The sequence below is a fragment of the Antennarius striatus genome, chromosome 13 (assembly GCF_040054535.1).
Source record: "Antennarius striatus isolate MH-2024 chromosome 13, ASM4005453v1, whole genome shotgun sequence".
Classification (NCBI taxonomy): Eukaryota; Metazoa; Chordata; class Actinopteri; order Lophiiformes; family Antennariidae; genus Antennarius; species Antennarius striatus.
Genome location: NC_090788.1, coordinates 13,853,247 through 13,879,831, shown reverse-complemented (window position 1 = coordinate 13,879,831; position 26,585 = coordinate 13,853,247). Strand labels below are relative to the sequence as shown.

The 26,585-nt window shown below is 43.0% G+C and overlaps 1 protein-coding gene across 3 annotated transcripts in view; it reads right to left on the bottom strand.

The window, feature by feature from the left end:
* Nucleotides 1-26,585, bottom strand: part of LOC137605901 (rho GTPase-activating protein 26-like) — a 95,813-nt gene continuing 69,228 nt past the window's right edge. For all 3 annotated transcript variants that reach the window (XM_068330812.1, XM_068330813.1, XM_068330814.1), the window contains 5 exons: nt 23,664-23,844; nt 21,718-21,753; nt 12,646-12,756; nt 11,718-11,809; nt 1-1,587 (listed from right to left, as the gene is read on the bottom strand). In XM_068330812.1, coding sequence (XP_068186913.1) covers nt 1,499-1,587; nt 11,718-11,809; nt 12,646-12,756; nt 21,718-21,753; nt 23,664-23,844 — 509 coding nt within the window. In that variant the 3' untranslated portion in view covers nt 1-1,498. The remainder of the gene's footprint in view (nt 1,588-11,717; nt 11,810-12,645; nt 12,757-21,717; nt 21,754-23,663; nt 23,845-26,585) is intronic.

Sequence of the window (26,585 nt, the reverse complement as noted above, 5' to 3'; positions counted from 1 at the left end):
AAGGACTCCAGTGGCAGTTTTGAACACTTATATTTAATTCTACAAAATCTTGTCAAAACAACCGGAAGAATATTTAAGGCTGCAGATAATTTTAAAGATATAAAAATCTGGGCAACAAAGATGGAATTAAGGAATTAAGTTAGTTTTCTAAAATACAAAATAGAAAAATTCATACTTAAAAAATAAAACTTTATCAAATACTGTGTATTTATTTACAATGTAGATAAAACACATCATTTATTCATTCATTCATCTTCCGAACCGCTTTATCCGCCGTAGCGGGTCACGGGGAGCTGGAGCCTATCCCAGCTGTCTTAGGGCATGAGGCGGGGCAAACTCCGGGCGCGACGGCAGTGCGCCGTAGATAAAACACATCAAAATGAATACATTTCAGAATTTCCCCATTTAAGAAACGTTTATATATTAAGAGTTCAGGAATGAACAAAGTAGTCTCATTTCACATTTACATTTTTCTTCTACTCACTTGATTTTTCATGTTTGTAATGTCAAAACACTAGAATGTTCTTTCAAAATTCTACCCTAAATTTCAAGAGAACAAAAAGAAAAGGTAGGTGAAATAAGGTATAATAAGGAGATAAATGTTCACAAAGCTGTTCAAGCAAAAAAGCATCCAGTTTGAGCCCAAAAGCTGACCGGCTCTCAAATATCGAAAAAAATCTAAAAAATGTATTCCCTTTCCCTTGAAAGCACATCTCTGTCCTCTTAAAAAGACATCAGCATTTAATTTTCTCATGAACGACATCCCTGGCCTGAAACTCTGCATGCAATTGTAAAAAGGGACCACTTCACAGATTTCACTTAGCACGGGTACTTTTTGGAACGTAACCCCCGTGTTAAATGAGGGTCCACTGTATAACAAAACCCAATCATTTAAAAGCTCCAGTTCACTACTATGTTTATCTGTCATTCAAACAGCATTGAAGAGGTGAACTAGTTAAGTCCCAAGTCAAAGGCTAATTGTTTTGTAGTATATTTCCTATCAGCATCTTCATCAAGTGTGCAGGAAGAGATTTCCTGCGCTGGATGACCAAGAGGAAATGGTCAACCATTGGCAGTGTAGCTCAAAGTAAATCACAAGTTCCATGGCTAAGAAGTATCAAATTATTTATACAACTGATTACACACTTGTGCACATACACACACCCACACACTTTCACCTGGATTTGGGAAGACATATACGCTAATCCACTAACAGCTACAACATCAATAGGAATTATTGTTTCCAGTGCATTTAATGGGTGTCCCCCAAGTCCAATCTGCTTTGTTTCCGTGTCATGTCTTCTCAATATGATTCTACAAGGTCTTCCATGTCAGTCATAATGATTCTAGACTTGTAGTTTATCACAAAAAAAACATGGCCTTAGTATGTTATAGTACAAAGTATGCTATCTTGTGCGGTTGGCTCTTGTTCACTGTAGTCCTTAGTTCTTGACAATTTCAGTCGAGCCTTGCCCAGTTTGATCTTCATGAGTCTGGACTATAGAAACTCCACATAGTTTTCTGGTATCAGTCCTGTTCGACCCTCCAGAGTCCCCTCTAGCCAACCGGGCTCCCTGGAAGAATGAACTTTAGAAGAGAGAAAAAAAACAACAACATTTCAGGCAAAAAATTTGATTTGATAAAAAAAAAAAAAGAATGATCATGGCAGATACACACATCGATAAAAACACACATTCACAAGTGAAGAGTGCGTGCCAGAATGAGCTTGTGGGTTTTTGAACACTGCTGTTAAGACATTCAGTGGTGGGTGCAAGCTGTAAATAAAAACAACTGGAAGCTGGAGCTTGTTATGCAATTCTTCCAATTACACTGCAACTTCAGAGAAAAAAAAACAAACAATTAAATTGTGTGTTGTTGCATTTTCAGTATATTGTCATATTCCAGTTACAAATCCACAAGACATCTAAATATAAATCATAATACATTCATTGCTGCATCATTGTGATGACCCATAGTAGATTGCAGTCTTTTTATTTTCAGTATCCAAATGTTCTTAAAACTACACCCAGACTATAAATAGTCTTTGAATTTGTCATGCACCATAAAACCAACAATATTAAATTGAGCGCTCTTTTTTGAGTTTAGTTCTTCATCCACCATGATGCTAGGTACTTGTGGCACCGCTATCCAAGTGTGTATCCAAAGATGTGTCGAAAACTGGAACGCTCTGCAAGGACCACATAAACCCACAACCAGAGTGAGCTTGTGAGCTTCTGTTAGCAAGATTTGGAAAGTTACAAGGGGAATTGGTGAAATATATGCTGCTATTCCGAGCAGCAGCAGTAAGCCTTTAGAAGGGGACAGGGATATTTTTAGACGGCTCTGCGTCTTGCATGTCAAACAGTTTTTCTACTATCTTCTAGAAAGTTTAAACCCTTACAATCGAGTTGTGGCCCTAAAGCTTTCCCTGAGGAAAGATGTACACGGGTCAAGTGTGGGAAAATTGGGAAAACAACAGAAACAGACGTGTCCTGGAAAGACGAGGCAAAGCAGGTGAGCGACATTACGGAACTTTACCAATTACGGTAAAGTTTGAAGCTATGTCTGGCCTCTCTTTTTCCCGGCGCTCACTGGACCCTGTGGACTCCTGGCTGCTACCTGTCATCGGCCCAGATGAGGTGTTCCAGCCCCGCAGCCCCTGCTCTCCTCGTCCAAGCTGGCGCGGGGTGAACCACCGCAACCTGCGGCGGGCTTCCCTGACAGCTGATGTCACGGATCTGCCAATTCCCGCCAGGATTGGCCTGGTGAATGCTAGATTGCTAGCGAACAAGACCTTCATTCTGAAGGATTTCTTCACATCCCGGGGATTGGATTTTATCTGTGTGACTGACACGTGGCTGAGTGTTGGTGAGTCCAGCACTTTCATTGAACTCTTACCCGACGACTGTTGCTACTTTAACTCCCTGCGGACTACTGGCCGAGGAGGTGGAATCGCTACTGTTTCCAAGAATCAATATAAATGTAAGCAGTTATCCCTATTATCCTCGTTCACCAGCTTTGAACTGAGCCTATTTGAACTGGGTCGCTCTCACACTGTGCTGTGTGCCTTGGTCTATCGGCCTCCTAAATACAATAAGGACTTTTTAAACAAATTTTCTGATTTCCTGGCTGAAATTATGCCTAAATGACCGTGTCCTTATTGTCGGTGATTTTAATGTTCACGTGTGTTGTCTTGAAAAGCCAATGGCAATTGACTTTTTGAACCTCATTGACTCTTTTAAGTCTTGTGCAGTCTGTGTCTGGACCCACACAAGAACATGGACACACACTCAATCTTGTTTTATCGTATGCTTGTTTTTAACCTAGAGATTTGTGACACAGTGTTTTCAGATCATACGCCTGTGCTATTTGAGGTTACTCTTGTCGCTAATACAGTTAAATCTGCCGCTGCTTCTTGGCGCTGTTGCGTCATAAACTCTTCCACTGCTGTTCAGTTTTCGGCTGCTTTTAATCATAACTCCGTCATTCCTGGGTCTGTGTGCAGTACAGAGGAGCTTAGCTCATGGTTTCACTCCACCTGCCAGACTGATTTTGACACTGTGGCTCCATTAAAAACCAGGCAGTCTAAAACTAAATCAGAGCCCTGGTTAAATGACATGACTCCTGGTGCCAGACATGAGTGCCGTAAAGCTGAGCACAAATGGGAAAAGGACAAACTGCAGGTGTCTCTTCAAATGTTAAGGGACTGCTGGCGTCGTTATCAGACAACTGTGAAAAATGCTAAAAGAGAGCATTTGTCTAATATTATCCTCTCTAATTGTCACAAACCTCGGTTTTTGTTTAAAACAATTTATTCAGCTCTTAATGCCAAGCAGAATGTCGGTAAAGAGACTTCTCCTGTTGTCTGTGAAGATTTTCTTCACTTTTTTATTGACAAGGTCTCTTCTTCAAGGGATCTCATGTCACCTCCTGCTTATGACCCCTCAATCTCTGTCACCTGCTCTGCTGTTTTTGACCAGTTTGAGCCCCTGACACTGTCCTTTTTACAGGAGATTGTTGGTCAGTTGAGGTCCTCAGGCCCATGAGGTTTTCCAATCCGGTTTTAAAACCCTACACAGCACAGAATCAGCTCTTTTAAGAGTATTTAATGATATATTTTTTAGCTACTGACTCTGGTGACTGTTATTTCAGTGCTTTTAGACTTAACTGCTGCATTTGATAGTGGACCATGAAATCGTGATCTCTCGCTTGCAACAGTGGGTGGGCATCAGGGGCATAGCACTGGAGTGGTTCAGGTCGTACTTGGCAGATCGAACGTTCTGTGCTAGCCTTGGCAACTCGGTGTCCTCCTCTGCTTCTCTCTTGTGTGGGGTCCCACAGGGCTCAGTTCTAGGCCCTCCTCTCTTTTCTATCTGCTCCCAAATTTATGTTCCGCTCAAAAAGAAGAATGTGTACTCTATCACTGCATTAGTTAAGTGCCTTGATGACATTAAGGCCTGGATGGCTCTGAACTTTTTAAATTTTAAAAAACCGAATTGATGGTTTTTGGTGTCACTGCTGGAACACCCCTTCCAGATCTGGGTTCTTTGGCCCAGCATATCAAACCAACCATCACTATTCTCGAAGTAAAAATGGATTCTGATCTCAAACTTGACAGCCAGATCAGGGCAGTAATTTAGTCGAGCTTTTATCATTCGAGGCAGCTGGCCAAAATAAAACCAATTCTCTTGAGGCAACAGTTTGAAATAGTTATCCACGCCTTTGTCACCGCTAGGCTGGACTATTGTAATTCCCTTTATGTGGGGGTTAGTGCTTCTTCCATCTCCCGTCCAAAACGCTGCTGCACGTCTGTTGATCAGCATCCGTAAACATGAGCACATGAACCCCATTTCAGCCTTACTCCACTGGCTGCCCATACATTTTAGAATCCATTTTAAAATTATTTTATTTACTTTTAAATCCCTGAATGCTCTTTCCCCTCCTTACCTCTCTGAGCTTCTACACCCTTACGTACCTGCTCGCTCTCTCAGGTCAGCTTATCAGCTGCTCCTAAGTGTGCCCAAGACCAAACGGAAGCTCAGAGGGGGCCGTGCCTTTGCTGTTGTGGTTCCTAAATTATGGAATAATCTGCCTCAACAAATCAGACAGGCCTCTTCTGTCTGTTTTTAAATCTCTTGTGAAAACCTACCTCTTCTTGGCTTTTAACATCTAGACACTGGATTTTATTTTATTTTATCATATTTTTATTGCCTGATTGTATGAGTTTTGCTTTTATCCATGTTTTATGTTTTTAATTAATTTATTTTACTTTGAATATTTGAGCCATTTGTCTTTTATCTATAATGTTTGTTCTTTTTATCTATTCGTCTGTACAGCACTTTGATCAACTGTGTTTGTTGTAAAGTGCTCAACAAATAAAGATTGGATTAGATTGGAGAGTGGATGAATAGAGTGATGACAACTAGTGAGAAAGTGGATAGCCTGAGAGACCACAGTCAGGGTGGGTGGATTGGCTGACCAAACCACAGAGTTTGAAAATAACTCAAGGAAGCTACAAAACCCACTGAGAAATTTTGTCCCCTAGGGACCTTAAAAGGGAAGGAGGGGTGACCTAATCAAATTGACACATGTTTAATGATGTGGGACAATGGATTAACAACACTGAAAATATAACAAATTTGTGGCAAGCTTTTTAAAAATGTGTCAGGCTTGAAGGGACAAAAGATCAAGATGTAATAATTGACAGCCTGAATAAAAATGTCTCATGAGATGTCATGCCAGAACCCAAAATCTTTAAATGTCCCCAATACCAGCTGCTAGCATTCACCTTGCATCTCCACTGACCAGCAGTGCATGGAGCATCCATGCACAGACACCTGCCTGTGAACCACCAAACACAATCCACCATCAGTTGATTGTGCTCAACTGCTCCAAACAAGGAAAGCTGATTTGCAGTGTTTCGATGTGATGTATAAAGATCACTGTAGCAGAATGATTAAAGATAAAGGCAGTCTTGATACCTTCACTTGTTCATTCAATTGTACATGAGCAAAGCCGCCTGACTAACACTGGGTTACAGAGAAACAGTAAAAATATCAGGCTCCCTTTCAGCATTGTCAAAAAGAAGTTGAGAGGTACGGGAAAACTTTAGTAAACCACATATCAAGGCGTTAAACAAGATAGTCCTTGGCTTTCTGATAGAACAGACAGGATGTAAAGGCTGGCAAACTAGGTCAGCAGGTCGAAAAGATATTGAGGCAAATTTTTTGAATAAGTGATACAGGTGGTCTTGGGAGCTAAACATCATCTTGACATTCAACCATTGTCAGGACAGAGGGGGGGGGGGTTGATGCAGGAAGGTTATGTTTTAGTGAGCGAGGAATGAGCAAGTAAATCAGATGTGAACACATCCTTACCAGTTGATTCAAAGCTCTTTAGGAGGCACAGAAACAAATGAGGCAAAGGAGCAGGACCTGGTGGAGAACTGCTGCAAAAACGGGTAGAGTAACAGGTGTAATGCTATGAAATTGTACACCCATAGCTTTGAAAATTATTTCCAGAGCAAGGCCATTGTAATGCTGTGCATATTGGGAGAAAGCAGGAGGGCAGTGATAGATAGCACTGCATAGGTGGTGGAGAAAGCCTCGAAGAAGGTCAAAGAAGGAGATGAGAAAAGTGTGTTCGTAGGAAGAGAGAGACGAGGAACGGCAAGAGTATAGGACTGAGAGTAGGGACATTGAATGTTGGAACTATGACAGAAAAAGTTAGAGAGTTGGTTGACAGGATGCAGAGAAGGAAGGTAGGCATACTATGTGTCCAGGAGAGCAGGTGGAAAGGTAGCAAGGCTAGACGTTTAGGAGCAGGGTTCAAGTTGTTCTATCATGGTGTAGATGGGAAGAGAAATGGAGTAGGAGTTGTCTTGAAGGAGGAGTTTGTTAGGAATGTCCTGGAGGTAAAAAGAGTGTCAGAGTGATGAGTCTGAAGCAAGAAATAGAAGGCGTGATGTTCAATGTTGTTAGTTGGTATGCTCAACAGGTAAGATGTGAGCTGGAGGAGAAGGAAAAATTCTGGTTGGACTTGGATGAAGTGATTCAGAGCATACCTAGAAGTGAGAGAGTAGTCATTGGTGCAGATTTCAATGGACATGGTGCAGGAAACAGAGGTGATGAGGGGGTGATGGGCAGGTTTGGTATCCAGGAGAAGAATGCATAAGAAGAGATGGTGGTTGACTTTGCAAAAGGATGGAAATGGCTATTGTGAATGCTATCTTCCAGAAGAGGCAGGGACATAGGGTGACCTATAAGAGTGGAGGTAGGAGCACACAGGTAAACTACATCTTGTGTAGACGGTGCAATCCGAAGGAGATCAGTGACTGCAAAGTAGTGGTAGGTGAGAGTGTAGCCAAACAGCATAGGATGGTGGTGTGTAGGATGACTCTGGTGGTGAAGAGGATGAAGAGGACAAAGACAGAGCAGAGGACAAAATGGTGGTAGCTAAAAAAGGAAGAGTTTTGCATGACTTTAGGAAGTAAAGACAGGCTCTGGGTTGCCAAGACGTGCTTCCAGATGACTGGGCAACTACAGCTAATGTGATCAGGGAGACAGGTAGGAGAGTACTTGGTGTGTCACCTGGAAGGAAAGTAGATAAGGACACTTGGTGTTGGAATGAGGAGGTACAGGAGTGTATACGGAGATAGAGGTTAGCTAAGAGAAAGTGGGACACTGAGAGGACTGAGGAGAGTAGACAGGAGTACAGGGAGATGCAGCTTAGTGTAAAAGTAGAGTTGGCAAAGGCCAAACAAGGGGCTTATGATGACTTGTATATTAGGTTGGACAGTAAGGAGGGAGAGACTGATCTATACAGGTTGGCAAGACAGACAGACAGAGATGGGAAGGACATGCAGCAGGATAGGGTGATTAAGGATTGGGATGGAAGTCTATTGACAGGTGCCAGTAGTGTGATGGGAAGATGGAAAGAGTATTTTGAAGAGGTAATGGACGAGGAAAATGAGAGAGAACAAAGACTAGAAGAAGTGACTGTTGTGAACCAAGAAGTAGCAAAGATTAGTCATAATGAAGTGAGGAGGGCATTGAAGAGGATGAAGACTGGAAAGGCAGTCGGTCCTGATGATATACCTGTAGAGGTTTGGAAGTGTCTAGGAGAGGTGGCAGTAGAGTTTCTGATTGGGTTGTTCAACAGGATCTTAGATAGCAAGAAGATGCCTGAGGAATGGAGAAGTGTGCTGGTGCCCAGAGCAAGACAGATTATGGCAGAGTTATGGCAACTACAGAGGAATAAAGCTGATGAGCCATACAGTGAAGTTATGGGAAAGAGTAGTTGAAGCTAGACTAAGGGCAGAAGTGAGCATTTGTGAGCAGCAGTATGGTTAAATGCAGTGTTTGCTTTGAGGATGTTGATAGAGAAGTACAGAGAAGTCCAGACGGAGCTGCATTGTGTTTTTGTAGATCTGGAGAAAGCTTATGAGAGGGTGCCCAGAGAGGAACTGTGGTATTGTATGAGGAAGTCTGGAGTGGCAGACAAGTATGTGAGAGCTGTGCAGGACATGTATGAGGACTGTAAGACAGTGGTAAGGTGTGCTGTATGTTTGACAGAGGAGTTCAAGGTGGAGGTGGGACTGCATTAGGGATCAACTCTGAGCCCCTTCTTGTTCGCTATGGTGATGGACAGGCTGACAGACGAAGTTAGACAGGAATCTCCATGGACTATGATGTTTGCAGATGACATTGTGATCTGCAGTGAGAGTAGGGAACAGGTTGAGGAGAAGCTAGAGAGGTGGAGGTTTGACCTGGAAAGGAGAGGAATGAAGGTTAGCCAGAGTAAGACAGAGTACATGTGTGTGAATGAGAGGGACCCAAGTGGAAGAGTGAGGTTACAGGGAAAAGAGATCAAGAAAGTGGATGATTTTAAGTACTTACGGTCAACAGTCCAGAACAGTGGAGAGTGTGGAAAAGAGGTGAAGAAGCGTGTACAGGCAGGATGGTACGGGTGGAGGAAAGTCTCAGGTGTGAATTGTGATAGAAGAGTTTCAGCTAAAATTAAAGGAAAGGTGTACAAAACTGTTGTGAGACAAGCGATGTTGTTTGGTCTAGAGACAGTGTCACTGAGGAAAAGACAAGAGACAGAGCTGTAGGTAGCAGAGATGAAGATGCTGAGGTTCTCTTTGGGAGTGACGAGGAAGGACAGAATCAGGAATGAGTACATCAGAGGGACAGCACATGTTAGAGGTTTTGGAGATAAAGTCAGAGAGGCCAGACTGAGATGGTTTGGACATGTCCAGAGGAGAGATAGTGAATATATTGGTAGAAGGATGCTTAGTTTTGAACTGCCAGGCAGGAGGCCTAGAGGAAGACCAAAGAGGAGGTTTATGGATGTAGTGAAAGAGGACATGAAGGTAGTTGGTGTGAGAGAAGAGGATGCAGAAGACAGGGTTAGATGGAGGCAATTGATTTGCTGTGGCGACCCCTGAAGGTAAAAGCCGAAAGGAAAATAAGAAGGTGGTGGAGAAAGCCCCAAGGTGGCTCTAGCTAAAGGGCAGTGATCAGTGGGAATGCTACTTTTACAAAGATGGAAGGTTGATCATCTTAGATTGGTTGGTTCACCTAACTGAGGGTGACTTGTGAAACTAAAAACACCAAACCTGACTCTTGGACACCAAAGCTTAAAGTCAAAGTATACGAATGTGAATTTCTGGTAAATTAAAGACTGGGAAAATAAATACATTTTCATGATTAAGAGTTTGCATGAACAGGAGATGATGGCGAGTGTTGTGTCTTTTTATTTGTGGAAACATGACTCACTGACAGCGTCCCGGCTAACGTGCTACCATGCTGACAGAGCGCACGCTGAAGGGGGGAAGACCCGCGGCGTGGGACTCTGTGTTTACATCAGGGATGCTTGGTGCCGCAACGCTGCTGTGGGTTGCACACACTGCTCTCCTCTGGTGGAGCTTATGATCATCAGATGCCGGCCATTCTACCTGCCCAGGGAGTTTTCTGCCATATTGCTGGTGGCAGTATACAGATATCCCTCCCAGCGCCAGCAACAACAGGAGTGAGGCACTGAATGAACTCTACCATCAGTGAACAGCAGACAGCCCGTCCAGATGCCTTCCTCATTCTGGCGGGGGACTTTTACCATGCAAACCCCAAGAGTGTTTCCAAAATTACATAGACATATCAACTTTGCCACCAGAGGAGCCAACATCCTGGACAATGTCTACATGATATATAACGATGCCTACAAGGCCCACGCCCTCCCCCACCTTGGGGCGTCAGACCACAACACTGTTATGCTAACGCCTGCATACAGACTGCTCGTTAGAGTCGTTAAACCTGTGAAAAGGCAGATACGGGTGTGGCCTGATTGGTCGTCAGAGGCACTCCAGGATTGCTTTTCAACCACAGACTGGAGCATATTCAAAGATGAAGCCACCCACAACACCACCACAGACCTCCAAGAGTACACGGAGACCGTCACTGCATACATGAGAGCAGCTGAAAAGATCACTGGTGTCTCTCTCCCTTCCCTTACAGACATTTATAACACCCGCCTCACCAGCATTGCAGGTGATCCCACCCAGCCCTCTCACAGCCTTTTCAGCCTGCTGCCATCAGGTAGGAGACTGCAGAGTCTGCGGGCCAGAACTAGCAGGCTCAAGGACAGTTTCTTTCACCAGGCGGTCACGAGGCTCAACTCCCTCCCTGCTCTGCCCCCTTCCATAGCCTTGAACTCTACCCTCACACTGCCCTGCCCTCCCCCCAGCACCTGACTACCTATCTCTCCCTCCCCCTGTCAACTCATAGACTGCGCACACATCACTTCCCCAATGAGATTAGAGTGTATAGAGATGTTGACCATCCCTCGTGTTTTGTCTTATACTTCGTGCTGTACTGTCTGATGTACTGTCTGTGTTGTCCTGTGTTGTACTACTTGTGTTGTACTACCTGTTGTACTGTCTGTGTTGTACTGCCTGTTGCACTTTCTACCGTGGGTCAGAGAGGACTGCCATTTCATCTGTGCTGTATGTCGTGCATATATGGTACATTTGACAATAAAGCTGACTTTGACTTTGACTTGACTTTGAAGATTTGTAGAGGTCAAGATTGGATTGCCTCATCTCTGAATACATGTCTGCTCAACTGCTGTTATGCTTTATCAGTGGTTCATACTTCTTTCACAGAAATATTTTTCAAATTTGTAAAAATCTGGATTTCATAAAAAGTTGAGCCAAAGCACTGAGAAGATACATGTGATTTACAGTTGTGAGAGCTTTTGGTTGGAGAGGCAGAAAGTAGACTGGAAAGAATCCAGAGACTGTATACTCCCCTGTCCAGTCACCCTTGCAGTCAAAAATATACTGTTGCCCAAAACAAAACAAAAAATTTAACAAATAAGATTGGTTTTTAGTTCTTGAGTGTGTGCAATGCAATGTACTTGACTGAATCAGTTACACTCTGGTCTGTTTATTAGCCAATAATAATATCTGGAGAAGTGCATGTATGCTCAGAATGATCCTAAAGTAAAGTACTGTTAATATGGATTCATTACACAATGCTCTGTGGAATGAAGTATTAATTCACTGTAAGAAATAACCTATAATGCTTTTTCATATAAATGCAATGGAACAGATATTAGAATAAATAAAATAACATGCCACAATTTAACTTCATTAGATAGAATATTTCAATAGTTACATTTTCCTAACCAAAGTACAAAATATTTAAAGCCTGACTCACCATTATCAAAGACAGTCCCAGCAATGAAGGACAGTTCGGAGTCATGCTCTGCCTTGCAAGCATATAGCGCTCGAGCCTTCCTGCCAACAACACTGGGGACAGTAAGTAATCAAAAGTGAGGCAACGGGAAGGAATGATTGTGAAAGACGCTCTCCATTTGAAGCAATGCTGCATTTAAACACCTGAAATCTATGTCAGTACCACATGGCTACAGTCAAAAATGTGAAAAAATGATATGCTACACATTTTGGACAGTTATGAAATTCAGGTTGTAGCCTTTTGTTAGACACAACAATGTTGCTTCTTTATAGGACAATACATGTAATCTTGCAGGTTAAACAGAATAGCTGTTGTAGAATAAATGGATTGTAATGCAAAATGTACAGGATGAAAGAAAGGCTACAGTTTTGACGTTGCTAAACAGGGACAAAAAAAGACCAGAAAAAAATAGAAAATTGGCAGCTTCTGCAGCAGCATCACAACACAAAAACACCCAAAACACAAAGCATGTCATGCAGCGAATGTTACTGCATGACTGCCAAAATTGAGTTGAGTAACAAAATTAAAAGAAGATGACTGTTGTAAAATAACTGCTGTGCAATAATTGAGAATGAGAATTTCATCAAGATGCTATATTAACTTTTAAATTCCACTTCTTCAGAAAAGTAAGAGGATATGGTCCACTAATGGCTTTGCAAATCTGCAGCAATAAACCTGTTGGTTAAAGGTTTTTGTCTTGAATGGTAACACTGTGGAACTACTTAGAGAAGTAAAACAAATTGCTGTCAGCAATCAAATAATTTAATAAGTTTGTGTTGCATCAATGTCACAAAAATGAAAGGTTTATAATACAATTGACAGTTCTCCACTGTGATTGCTGATAAGCTGCAGTTTCATCATTGCACAATTACAAACATTGTGAACCAACCTGGCAGGGGATGAGTCACTGGAGGCAGAGGAAGTTGGCTGAGGACTTGATGGGGCTGAGAACATTGGCCAGGAGGGAGAGCGTGGTGACGTAGGACTTGGAGAAATTGCACTAATGGAGATATTCACAGAAAGAGTTTATCATTTATCATATCAACCATATTAACCATACACACAAACAAATAATAATATACAACCACCATATGTAACCATAACCACCACAAAATATAAATCAGTGCAGGTAGTCGTCAACATACGAACCCAACTGGTTCCCAGAGTTTGTTCATAAGTTGAGTTGTTTTTAAGTCGTTATTTATTAAATTTCAATCTATCATCACCATTTAAGGTAATTTAAACGCCATTATTTCTCTAAATACAAAAGTACTATTTCCTAACTCTTCCAGAAACAATAACAGGACTTAAAAACACAAACAAAATATAAAACTGCAGTACTGTAACTTTTACATCTCTAACTCTGCTGAATGAACTTTATCCTTCGTGGTGTAGAGGCTAAGCCAAGCTTTAAGTCAATGACACACTGATGCACTTCTCGGGAATGAAAAGTCCAAAACGCCACTTAATGCTTGATTAATATTTATTAATTCCATTATTTTTCCCAGTTATTTTAACCAATAATGAATGTCCAATAGCAAAACATTCAGCATTCAGCAGTCCGTGTTAGCGTCAGTTAATGCTTACAGACAGAAACCTAACCAGAAAACATGGTTCCTTCATATTGGTTATCTCCTACAGGGGGACACATGACAACATAAAAACAATGCAGTGTGCCCTTGTTCTTCGCAGTTAATGCGTTCCAGGTACCACACGCGATTAACGAATTCCGCAAAAAAGCGACAAACTCTTTATGTTATTATTTACGGTAATTTAAACATTTATGAATCTTCCCCATACTGATATTGAACCACCTTCTATTCGTACTATCTTTTCCCACACTCTCATTAACTGTTTAAAGCACTTTTGTGTCTCACGGAAGCCCGAGACTCAGGGAACGTAGCCCCTTCCCCGATGCTGTCAGCCAATAGAATCTGCGTATGGTATCATGTGACTGCCTACCAAAAATCCGCGATGAGGTGAAGTCGCAAGTGTTGATGTGTGAATACACGAGGGTGGACTGTAATCATAATAAAATAAGTACGTATAGTTCCAATATCTACCGTGAAACGTCACGTGTAATTCAAAGGATTGCTTTGAATTTAGATTAGTTTACTTTAAGAATATGCTACTTGTTCTGCCGTGAGTTTATTTAAATGTGTTTAATGTGTTTTGAATGTTTAAAGATAAGTTTGATTATATAAATGTGTTTTATTATTATTTTATTCGCGTTTTAGAAAGATTGCGATGCTTTTATTTTGAAGGACCGAAGTTAGCGGTAACAGGAAATAGGAAACAGGAAGTAGGAAGTAGAGTAGCGATGCGAGCGGAGAAGAAAAGCGTGATGACATAGAGTGTGTTACAACTTCATAATTGAGTGCAATCCTCCGTGCCAATCCTCCAGAAAGCAGTGGCTGTAAGTGTAGATGTTTTTCTTTATGTTAAAGTGTTTATATTTGTGGACATTTTGTAAAGTTTATTTGCATTTAGAAACTTTATTGTATGTGTTTAGAAAACAACCTTACAGCTATCTACTTACCTGTTTTGTGTCCATTAAGTTAATTGCAATTGTTTTAACTGTTTATAAGATTATTTACATATATTTTTTGTATTTTATTTTATAGTTTCACTCCATTTCAATGTGTCATCGCCACTAAATTGTGTGGAGAGTTATTAAAGGAGCAAGGTCGCTCACCTCCTGGCTCTTGGAAAGGAGTTTGGCTGGCTGTTTCACTCATGTTAACGCTTAGAAAGTATAACATATGAAGAGAACAGTACAGTGAAAAGCCATAACATGAGAAGGATTTGTGCATCACAGTTATGGAGGACCAGGCGAGAGACAATGAAAGAGCATCTTCAGTCAGTCGATCATCACATAGCATCAAATCTGCCTCTTCTGCTGAGTCTTCAGTAGCAAGTGCTGCTGCTAAAGCTAGAGCCAGAGCCGGAGCTGCTTGTGCAAAAGCTATGTTTGCAAAAAAGGAATTAGAATTTAAAAAACAGAGAGATAAATTAGATCTGGAAAAGGCTATGTTAGAAGCGGATCTGGAAGCATTGGAAGAAGAAAAGGCAGCCGCTGCTGTCATTGCTGAGGCTGAAGCTTTAGAAGCTGCAGCAGGAATAGAATGTGAGGATGTGCGCAGCGTCAGGAGCAGCGTCTCACCACGTACAGTAAGACAGTTAACAGAGGCATTTCTGGAACATCAGGCTGATGTCACCTTTAAACCAGTCACAACCCCTCCAGAAAGAGCCTCTCCTCTCCTCAAAGAAACGACATCACCAATAAAGCAGGAAGCTTCTCAAATAACCCCTCCATACCACTATGATGCAAAACCAGCGAGAGATACGCAGCGGAGAGAGTACTTAACTGTACCTGAGCATCAGATACATCTGCCTCACCATCCAGACTCTCCCTTTTAGCCTCCTAGCCCACAACCTCAGAAACTCCACTCTGCCTCTAAAACCTATCAGGAGCATGGACCCTCTTCATTCAGATGTCCAACCTATCCAAATTATCCACCAAGAAACAACAGACAGAATTCCCCCACAGCTCCAGCTACTAATGTAATAGACTTTGCTAAGTACCTCGCTCGCAGGGAGTTAGTAGCCACAGGGCTCACTAAATTTAATGATCATCCAGATAGCTTCAGAGCTTGGGAGTCTTCCTTCCTTAACGCCACTCAAGACTTAGAGTTAACAGCCAGTGAGGAGTTGGACCTGCTTGTAAAATGGCTAGGGAACCAGTCGTCTGAACATGTCAAAAGAATACGTGCTGTCCACATTGCCAACCCTAAAACTGCGCTCCATTTGTCCTGGACAAGACTCCAAGAGTGTTACGCCAACCCTGAGGTGATAGAAGATTCTTTGTTTAAGCGTCTGGACAACTTTCCTCGTCTCACTCAAAAAGACAACGTTAAGTTAAGAGAACTGAGTGATCTGTTATTAGAACTACTCTAAGCCAAAGAGGATGGATACCTACCTGGACTGAGTTACTTTGACACACCACGAGGAATTAAACCCATTGTCGAAAAGTTACCATTCAGCTGGCAAGAAAAATGGCTGTCTATCGGTTCACATTACAAAGAGGAGCACAGAGTTTCCTTTCCTCCCTTCTCTTTCTTCGTTGACTTTGTGAGAAGACAGGCAAAAGCCAGAAATGATCCCAGTTTCATCTTGTTAAATACCAACCACAGTCAATACCGTAACGAAAGACCCACAGCCAAATATGATAGTGCGAAGACAGCTATTTCGGTGCATAAGACGAATATGTCAGCAATTGCAAATTCAAGCACAGCACAGAAAGCAGCACCATACAAGAAAAATGGGTCTAATTTAGTCAAGCACTGTCCAATCCATAATAAACCTCACCCTTTGGAGATGTGTAGAGCCTTTAAAATGAAGCCGTTCATGGAACGCAAATAGCTACTCAAAGAGAATAGACGTTGTTTCCGGTGCTGTTCTGCTACTCATATGGCCAGAGAATGTCCAGTGGAGCTGAGATGCAATGAGTGTGAGAGCAATCAACACTGCACAGCCATGCACCCAGACCACACAATCCCAACGGTGGTATCTTCTGCAACAGAGTCCGATGGAGAGCAGCACATCAACTCTCCCCCAGAGGTGACCTCAAGGTGCACTGAGATCTGCGGAGAAGGTCTCCCAACACGATCTTGTGCAAAGATATGCTTGGTGCAAGTTTTCCCACAAGGCCAAAGAGAACGCTCAGTCAAAATGTACGCCATCCTCGATGACCAGAGCAATCGCTCACTTGCAAGATCTGAGTTTTTCCAGCTCTTTGGCATACGTGGCGGGTTTGCACCCTATCTGATGAAAACTTGTGCTGGAACAACTGAAATGACTGGAAGAAAGGCAGTTGGTTTTCAGATCGAACCAGTAAATGGTGGAGTGTGTCTAGATTTACCTCCACTCATCGAATGCAACGAGATCACGAGCAATAGATCCGAAATTCCTTCACCAGTGGTCGCTCGCTCTTATGCTCACTTGAAATCCATGGCATCCTCCATCCCAGAGATTGACCTGGAAGCCCAGATCTTAATCTTGCTCGGCAGGGATCTCATACGTGTTCACAAGGTGAGACAGCAGATTAATGGGCCTCACAATGATCCTTTTGCCCAGCGTTTGGACTTAGGGTGGGTGATAGTGGGGGAGGTTTGCATCGACCGTGCCTATAAGCCCATTATATCTGTCTTCAAGACAAATGTCCTGCAAAACGGACGTCCGTCTTTTCTGATGCCTTGTCAGAATCACATCTGTGTGAAAGAGAGAGTAAGCTACAGCGGGGAGCACAGACACTGCCTCCCTTCCCTTCAGTCAGGTTATCTTGCTTCTGCGGTTCCTGCTGAAGACAAACTTGGACAAGATGTTTTTGTGAGAACGGAGATCGACAACAAACCTGCCTTGTCTTTTGAGGACGAGAAGTTTCTGGAGATCATGCAGGCAGAGTTTCAGAGAGATGAGCTAAACAGTTGGATCGCACCTTTACCGTTCAAGTCACCCAGGCCAAGCCTTCCAAATAATCGTGCTCATGCCCTCTCCCGTCTCCATTCCTTGCAACGCACGTTAAATAAAGATCCCCAAAGGAAAGAACAGTTTGTTGCCTTCATGGAAAAGCTCTTTGACAACAGACATGCAGAAGAAGCACCCCCTCTCCAAGAAAATGAGGAATGCTGGTACTTACCTATCTTTGGGGTGTATCATCCACAAAAGCCAGGCCAAATACGAGTAGTGTTCGACTCGAGTGCACAAGAAGATGGTGTCTCTCTCAACAGTGTCTTACTCTCAGGCCCCGACCTAAATAATTCCCTACTTGGAGTACTGCTTAGGTTTAGGAAAGAAATTGTCGCGCTAACAGCTGACATCCAACAAATGTTCAATAGTTTCTTGGTGAGAAAAGACCACCGAAACTTCTTAAGATTCCTCTGGCACAAAGATAATGACCTGACCAAAGAAATAGCAGAGTACCGAATGCGAGTACATGTATTCGGGAACAGTCCCTCACCTGCAGTTGCTATGTACGGCCTACGAAGAGCAGCCCAAGCAGGTGAACAAGAGTTTGGATCTGACACACGCCGCTTCGTTGAAAGACACTTCTATGTGGACGACGGGCTAATTTCCCTCACATCTGAGACTGAGGCAATTGATCATCTTAAGCGCACTCAAGCCTCACTGGCCAAATCAAATCTGAAACTGCATAAGATCGCCTCAAACAGTGTCACAGTAATGCAAGCCTTTACGCCTGGAGACCTGGCAGCAGGCCTCAAAGACTTAGGCCTTGATGAAGAAGCTCTTCCTGTCCAAAGGAGCCTTGGTTTATGCTGGGACATAGACTCTGACACCTTTACATTCCGAGTAGCAGTCAGCGACAAACCATTCACCCGACGTGGAGTGTTATCCACCGTTAACAGTCTCTTTGACCCATTAGGCTTGGTTACACCAGTGACCATCCGAGGATGAGCACTGCTCAGAGAACTTTCTGTTGACATTCAAGATTGGGACACAGAACTCCCTGCAGACAAGTTCATCAAGTGGAAAAAATGGAAAGACTCACTTCAGGATCTGAGCAGTCTCCATCTTCCTCGCCCATATGTGCGTCAGCCCCTCTCCAGTGCCACAAACACTGAGCTGTGTTTGTTCTCTGACGCTTCTAACTGGGCCATAGGAGCAGTCGCGTACCTTAGGGTCATCACCACAGACGGACAAAGAAAAGTCGGTTTTGTGCTCGGGAAAGCTAAGTTAGCGCCTCAACCAGAGCCTACGATCCCACGCCTCGAACTATGCGGAGCCGTGCTGGCTGTTGAGATGGCTGAACAGATTCTAGACGAGCTTGACCTCAAACCAGATGCTGTCAAGTTTTATTGTGATAGCAAAGTTGTCCTTGGATACATTCATAACAACTCCAAGAGATTCTTTGTTTATGTGCACAACCGTGTTAGCCGTATACGACGGTCTACATCTACACAGCAGTGGCACTATGTGCCTACAGAACATAACCCAGCTGATCTGGCCACCAGGTCTGTACCTGCATCACAGCTCACAGACACCATGTGGTTCACAGGACCAGAGTTCCTTCACAAACCACTCCAGATGGAGACAAGTGAGTCGTTTGAGTTAGTGGACCCTGAAACAGATGTGGATGTGAGACCGCATCTAACCACTCTTGTCACTTGTGTAAAAGAAGCAAAACTTACCTCAGAACGGTTCAAGCGCTTTTCAACCTGGGAGTCTTTACTGAGAGCAGTTTCTTTCTTGGTCCACCAGACTCGTTCACACAAACCCGACTCATCAAACCTGTGTAAGGGGTGGCATCAGTGCAACAAACCTCGCACTCCAGAAGAGCTGGAAGCTGCAAAGCTGGTCATACTCAAGTCAGTTCAAAAGGATGCTTATCCAGAAGAGTATGCAGCACTACAAGAGGATAGACCCATCCCTAGATCAAGTGTAATCTTGGATCTCGACCCGTTCATGTGTAATGGTCTCTTGCGTACAGGAGGACGCCTGAGACACGCCGCAGCTAACCAGGAGTTCAAAAACCCTCTTATTCTCCCAAAACAAAGTCATGTCACAAGATTACTGGTCGGTTATTACCACCTAAAAGTCAAACACCAGGGGCGACAGTTCACAGAAGGAGCAGTTAGAGCTGCTGGTTTTTGGATTGTTGCTGGCAAGAGATTGATAGGTTCAGTTCTGCATCACTGCGTCACATGCCGCAGGTTGAGAGGAAAACTTGAAACTCAAAAGATAGCTGATCTCCCTGCAGAACGTCTGAGCTCATCCCCACCATTCACATACGTAGGCTTGGATGTCTTTGGTCCCTGGGATGTGGTCACCCGACGCACAAGAGGTGGAGCAGCTCAAAGCAAGAGGTGGGCCATTCTTTTCACATGCATGAGCACAAGGGCTGTACATTTAGAAGTCATAGAGTCACTCAACACCGCCAGTTGCATCAATGCCTTGCGCAGGTTCTTTGCAGTAAGGGGGCCAGCTAAGCAGTTGAGATCAGATAGAGGGACAAGCTTTGTCGGAGCCAGCTCAGAATTAGGCATGGGGCAAGATGATCTTAGCCAAACCAACCTCCTTAAGTTCCTCCACGAGAGCGGTTGTACATGGGAATTCAACCCTCCTCATGTGTCCCACATGGGAGGAGCTTGGGAACGACTGATCGGCGTCACCCGAAAGATTCTTGATTCCATGCTGCTGCAAACCAAACATACTCACCTGACTCATGATGTGCTCTGTACTCTGATGGCAGAAGTGTCTGCTATCATCAACGCAAGGCCTCTAGTCCCTGTTTCCTCTGATCCCTCCTCTCCAATGCTAGTGACGCCTGCTATGCTCTTAACTCAACAGCCCGGTGTACCTGCTCCAGTTGGCAGCTTCAACAAAAAGGATCTTCTTAAGTGCCAATGGAAACGAGTGCAAGCCCTAGCTAACGAATTCTGGTGCCGGTGGAGAAACGAATACCTTCTCACTCTTCAGCCACGGCGCAAGTGGCACACAGCACGCCGGAACCTGCAAGCAGGAGACATTGTCCTGCTTAAACAGAGCCAAGCACCTCGAAACGAGTGGCCAATGGGTCTTGTCACGTTGACCTTCCCAAGCAGTGATGGACAGGTCCGCAAAATCGAGGTCAAAACAACATCACAAGACAAAGCGAAAACATTCTTAAGACCTATTTCTGATGTTGTCTTGCTCCTGCCAAACGAAGGTCAAAGTTCAAATGTGGACGGTTAAGTCTCAAGTGGCATCAGTAAATGCCAGATGGGGAGTGTTCTGCCCTGAGTTTATTTAAATGTGTTTAATGTGTTTAGAATGTTTAAAGATAAGTTTGATTATATAAATGTGTTTTATTATTGTTTTATTCGCGTTTTAGAAAGATCGCGATGCTTTTATTTTGAAGGACCGAAGTTAGCGGTAACAGGAAATAGGAAACAGGAAGTAGGAAGTAGAGTAGCGATGCGAGCGGAGACGAAAAGCGTGATGACATAGAGTGTGTTACAACTTCATAATTGAGTGCAATCCTCCGTGCCAATCCTCCAGAAAGCAATGGCTGTAAGTGTAGATGTTTTTCTTTATGTTAAAGTGTTTATATTTGTGGACATTTTGTAAAGTTTATTTGTATTTAGAAACTTTATTGTATGTGTTTAGAAAACAACCTTACAGCTATCTACTTACCTGTTTTGTGTCCATTAAGTTAATTGCAATTGTTTAAACTGTTTATAAGATTATTTACGTATATTTTTTGTATTTTATTTTATAGTTTCACTCCATTTCAATGTGTCATCGCCACTAAATTGTGTGGAGAGTTATTAAAGGAGCGAGGTCGCTCACATGAAGAGAACAGTACACTCCTTATAATTTAATCCTTGAGGAGTAGAACTTTCTACAAGATTTTTAAGCATATCCAGTCACAGTCAACTGTAGATGTAGATAAAACCACTGTATGGTCTGTAGCATGTAGCATGTGACTCACAATTAGAGCAAAGGAAAAAGCAGAAGAAGGGGGTGGTTATTTTTGATTTGAGGCAAAGTTGTCATCAGACATACGGTCACCACTATCATCACTCGCCTTTGCTTTATCACCATGATAAACAGTAAAGTATCCAAGCCTGATGCTCTGAAATGCTCACAAAGACAACAACAAACAACAACAAGAGGGAGAGACGAATATTGGAGATACAAGAACGCAGTGGTACTGCTCAGCGGGGGTTGTGGAAGAAAAAGGAACAGCAGGACAATAGTCAAACGTGGCGCACAAGTTTGTTTGTATCTCCGTAGTTCAATACATACTCCACATTGTTTTGGGTATGTACTGTATTTTGTAACAGATGATCAGCCAACAGAAACATCTGAAACCAATTTTACATGGAAAACTTTTAAAATAGTTCTCAACAGTCACCTGCAATCATTGTTACGTTTTTTGAATGAAAGACATTTTATGTACCTGGTAGGTATACTGCTGCGAGTTTTTGGATTCAGCCTGGAAACAAAAGAGATAAAACAAAGTTAAAACATTGCATCCACATTAAGTACCGGAAAAACTTTCCAAACTTGTGTAAACAAATGAAAGGTATGACACTTAAACAACATGATATCACTTAAACTTTAGATACCTATCTCAAGAATAATTAAGTCACAGATGCTTTATCCATCCGTACTACTTGCATTGGCTGTTCATCAAGGAACACATGACAGACCGTTAAGCTTGGATAAAAATAAGTATGAAAAAAAATAATATTTCATTAAATCATTAATTTATTCATTCATCCATTCATTCATCTTCATTTAGTTGAGCTAATTGCAGATGGCAGAGGCAAATATATTGTAGAGAGGAAAGACTTAACTCTTGACACCTTAACACCATCACCATATGATTATTTAGCATCTTGTAATCACATGATATGATTGGTGATTGTTTGAGCTAACAGTATTTTGTGAATCTTGAACTAACTAAGCATTATTAAATTACTTTGTAAACTGGATCTGTTGCTCTGCTCTTAACTAGTTCGGTGAAAATTTGGCAGGGAGAACAATGGAGTCCCTAGTCGGAGCACGATTCAGTACCCCTCCCAGGGACTCCAAGAAGGCCGGGTATTCCGCACTGCCATTGGGCCCGTACCGTAGGCCGAAACGACATTGAGACATCTGTCCCCAACAAGAAGGCACAGGGATGCAACCCTCTTTTTCACCGGGATGAACTCCAACATATGACGGCTGAGCTGTGGGGCCACAAGCAAGCCAACACCAGCCCGCCGCCTCTCACCTTGGGCAAAACCAGAGAAGTTGAAAGTCCAGCCCTTCTCAAGGGTTTGGGTTCCAGAGCCAAAGCTGTGGGTGGAGGTGAGCCCGACTATATCTAGTCGGTACCTCTCAACCTCCCTCACAAGCTCTAGCTCCTTTCCATGTCCCTAGAGTCCAGAATGATTGGGTCGTTGAGCCTCATGCTGACGACTGTCACCCAATCCACACTGCACCCGTTCCCTACAGTTCCCTCGACAGGTGGTCAGTCCACCGGAGGTTTATTTTATACCTACAAACTTTCAAAAAAGGCTACATCCATTAGTTAGTAAACTCATTTTGACAATGTCAACACTTAGACCCTATCACTGTTGATGCATCCACTCTCCTGTGCTTCATCTGTTTCGCTTTTGTCTTTTGTTCTATTTCACCTACTCCAGAAAATACTGCAACTTATGATAATAATAGATGAATGTCACCCTATCATTATACCATATTTTTTCTATGTTCTCCACTCAATAGGTCATCGATTCACAATGACTGATGTGAAACCTGTGTGTAATGACAACATGAACTGCCTATCTTAAGTCATAGAGAATAAATGTAGGCATCTATGTTTGTCTTTAAGTGTGTGTATTAGGAGTCGCCCATATCACATTGTTGACAATAAAACCGGTACAATTATTATTATTATTACAGTATATTGACTTGTTGACGTAATGGTGTCATGTGTTTTACATACACAGCGCGCCGCATCGTATGCTATACCCCAGCCACTAGACATAACTTTGACTGAGCTACATTTCAATTCAATGCCTCACATGAATTCATGCTATCAGAAATTTTTTTCTGCATGTGTGAAGTCTAAGGTATGTATACAGGAATAAGGAGAAACTCTGGCCACACCCCATAATCAACGACAATCTTAAATTATTTTTTCCCCCTTATATTTCAATTGAGCTTAGAGTGATCAAGGATAGCTCAATAATAGAAGAAGTAAAATTGATATATTATTTGTAATTTATTAGAGTATTATCCTTCAGTTAATGACAGAAGGATAAAAATGGGGAAAATATACCTTATGTCCTTATTCAAGAGCCTACATTATCTAAGAATAGTGCAGGGTTTAAACATGTTTTCACTTTTGCTTACAGTGAGCTGGGGCGGCTCTGCCGGGGGTCCTGCTCTCCATCATTACTGGTCAGGCTGTGTCTCGGAGTTCGACCTTGGCTGCTGCTGTTGCTACTGCTACTGCTGTTACAGTTGGCAGAGTACGAAACTGGCTGCTGCAGATCAGCAATTATGGAGTTGAATAAACTGTTCTTCTTTTCACCTACAAAAATCAAGAAAGATTCATAATGTCGTTGGTGTTTGTAGGCATGCCAAATATAGCAGGTGGTCTTTCGGTTTTTCCCTTCAGGGGTCAGTCACCACAGCGAATCAGTTTGCCTCCATCTAACCCTTTCTTCTGCATCCTCTTCTCTCACACCAACTACCTTCATGTCCTCTTTCACTGCATCCATAAACCTCCTCTTTGGTCTTCCTCTAGGCCTCCGGCCTGGCAGTTCAAAATTCGTCATCCTTCTACCAATATATTCACTATCTCTCCTCTGGACATGTCCAAACCATCTCAGTCTGTCCTCTCCTGCCTTTAGCTCCAAAACCTCTAACATGTGCTGTCCCACTAATGCACTCATTCCTGATCCTATCCATCCTGGTCACTCCCAAAGAGAACCTCGGCATTTTCATCTCTGCTACCTCCAGCTCTGTCTCCTGTCTTTTCCTCACTGACACGGTCTCTAAACCAAACAACATCGCTGGTCTCACCAGTTTTGTACACTGTTTCTTTCATTTTAGTTGAAACTCTTTTATCACACCTGACACTTTTCTCCACCCATTTCATCCTGCCTGTACACGTTTCTTCACCTCTTTCCACACACTCTATTGCTCTGGACTGTTGACCCGAAGTACTTAAAATCCTCCACCTTCTTGATCTCTTCTCCCTATAACCTCACTCTTCCTCTTTAGTCCCTCATTCACAAACTTGTACTCTGTCTTACTGCGGCTAACCTTCATTCCTCTCCTTTCCAGGACAAACCTCCACCTCTAGCTTCTCCTCCACCTGTTCCCTGCTCTCACTGCAGATCACAATGTCATCTGCAAACATCATAGTCTATGGGGATTCCTGTCTAACCTCGTCTATCAGCCTGTCCATCACCATAGCGAACAAGAAGGGGCTCAGAGTTGATCCCTAATGCAGTCCCACCTCCACCTTGAACTTCTCTGTCAAACATACAGCAACACCTTACCACTGTCTTACAGTCTTTATACATGTCCTGCACAGCTCTCACATACTTGTCTGCCACTCCAGACTTCCTCATACAATACCACAGTTCCTCTCTGGGCACCCTCTCATAAGCTTTCTCCAGATCTACAAAAACACAATGCAGCTCCGTCTGGACTTCTCTGTACTTCTCTATCAACATCCTCAAAGCAAACACTGCATTTTTAGTACTCTTTTCTGAAACCATACTGCTGCTCACAAATGCTCACTTCTGCCCTTAGTCTAGCTTCAACTACTCTTTCCCATAACTTCACTGTATGGCTCATCAGCTTTATTCCTCTGTAGTTGCCATAACTCTGCCATAATCTGTCTTGCTCTGGGCACCAGCACACTTCTCCATTCCTCAGGCATCTTCTTGCTATCTAAGATCCTGTTGAACAACCCAATCAGAAACTCTACTGCCACCTCTCCTAGACACTTCCAAACCTCTACAGGTATATCATCAGGACCGACTGCCTTTCCAGTCTTCATCCTCTTCAATGCCCTCCTCACTTCATTATGACTAATCTTTGCTACTTCTTGGTTCACAACAGTCACTTCTTCTAGTCTTTGTTCTCTCTCATTTTCCTCGTCCATTACCTCTTCAAAATACTCTTTCCATCTTCCCATCACACTACTGGCACCTGTCAATAGACTTCCATCCCAATCCTTAATCACCCTATCCTGCTGCATGTCCTTCCCATCTCTGTCTGTCTGTCTTGCCAACCTGTATAGATCAGTCTCTCCCTCCTTACTGTCCAACCTAATATACAAGTCATCATAAGCCCCTTGTTTGGCCTTTGCCAACTCTACTTTCACACTAAGCTGCATCTCCCTGTACTCCTGTCTACTCTCCTCAGTCCTCTCAGTGTCCCACTTTCTCTTAGCTAACCTCTGTCTCTGTATACACTCCTGTACCTCCTCATTCCAACACCAAGTGTCCTTATCTACTTTCCTTCCAGGTGACACACCAAGTACTCTCCTACCTGTCTCCCTGATTACATTAGCTGTAGTTGTCCAGTCATCTGGAAGCACCTCTTGGCAACCCAGAGCCTGTCTTTACTTCCTAAAGTCATGCAAAACTCTTCCTTTTTTAGCTTCCACCATTTTGTCCTCTGCTCTGTCTTTGTCCTCTTCATCCTCTTCACCACCAGAGTCATCCTACACACCACCATCCTATGCTGTTTGGCTACACTCTCACCTACCACTACTTTGCAGTCACTGATCTCCTTCGGCGGATTGCACCGTCTACACAAGATGTAGTTTACCTGTGTGCTCCTACCTCCACTCTTATAGGTCACCCTATGTCCCTGCCTCTTCTGGAAGAAAGTATTCATTACAGCCATTTCCTTTTTGGAAAGTTAACCACCAACTGTCCTTCTGCATTCCTCTCCTGGATACCAAACCTGCCCATCACCTCTGTTTCCTGCACCAACATGTCCATTGAAGTCTGCACCAATGACAACTCTCTCACTTCTAGGTATGCACTGCATCACTTCATCAAAGTCCAACCAGAATTTCTCCTTCTCCTCCAGCTCACATCCTACCTATGGAGCATACCCACTAACAAAAGTGAACATCACACCTTCGATTCCTAGTTTCAGACTCATCACTCTATCTGACACTCTTTTTACCTCCAGGACACTCCTAAGAAATTTGTCCTTCAAGGTAACTCGTACTCCATTTCTTTTTCATGATAGAACAACTTGAACCCTGCTCCTAAAATTCTGACCTTGCTACCTTTCCACCTA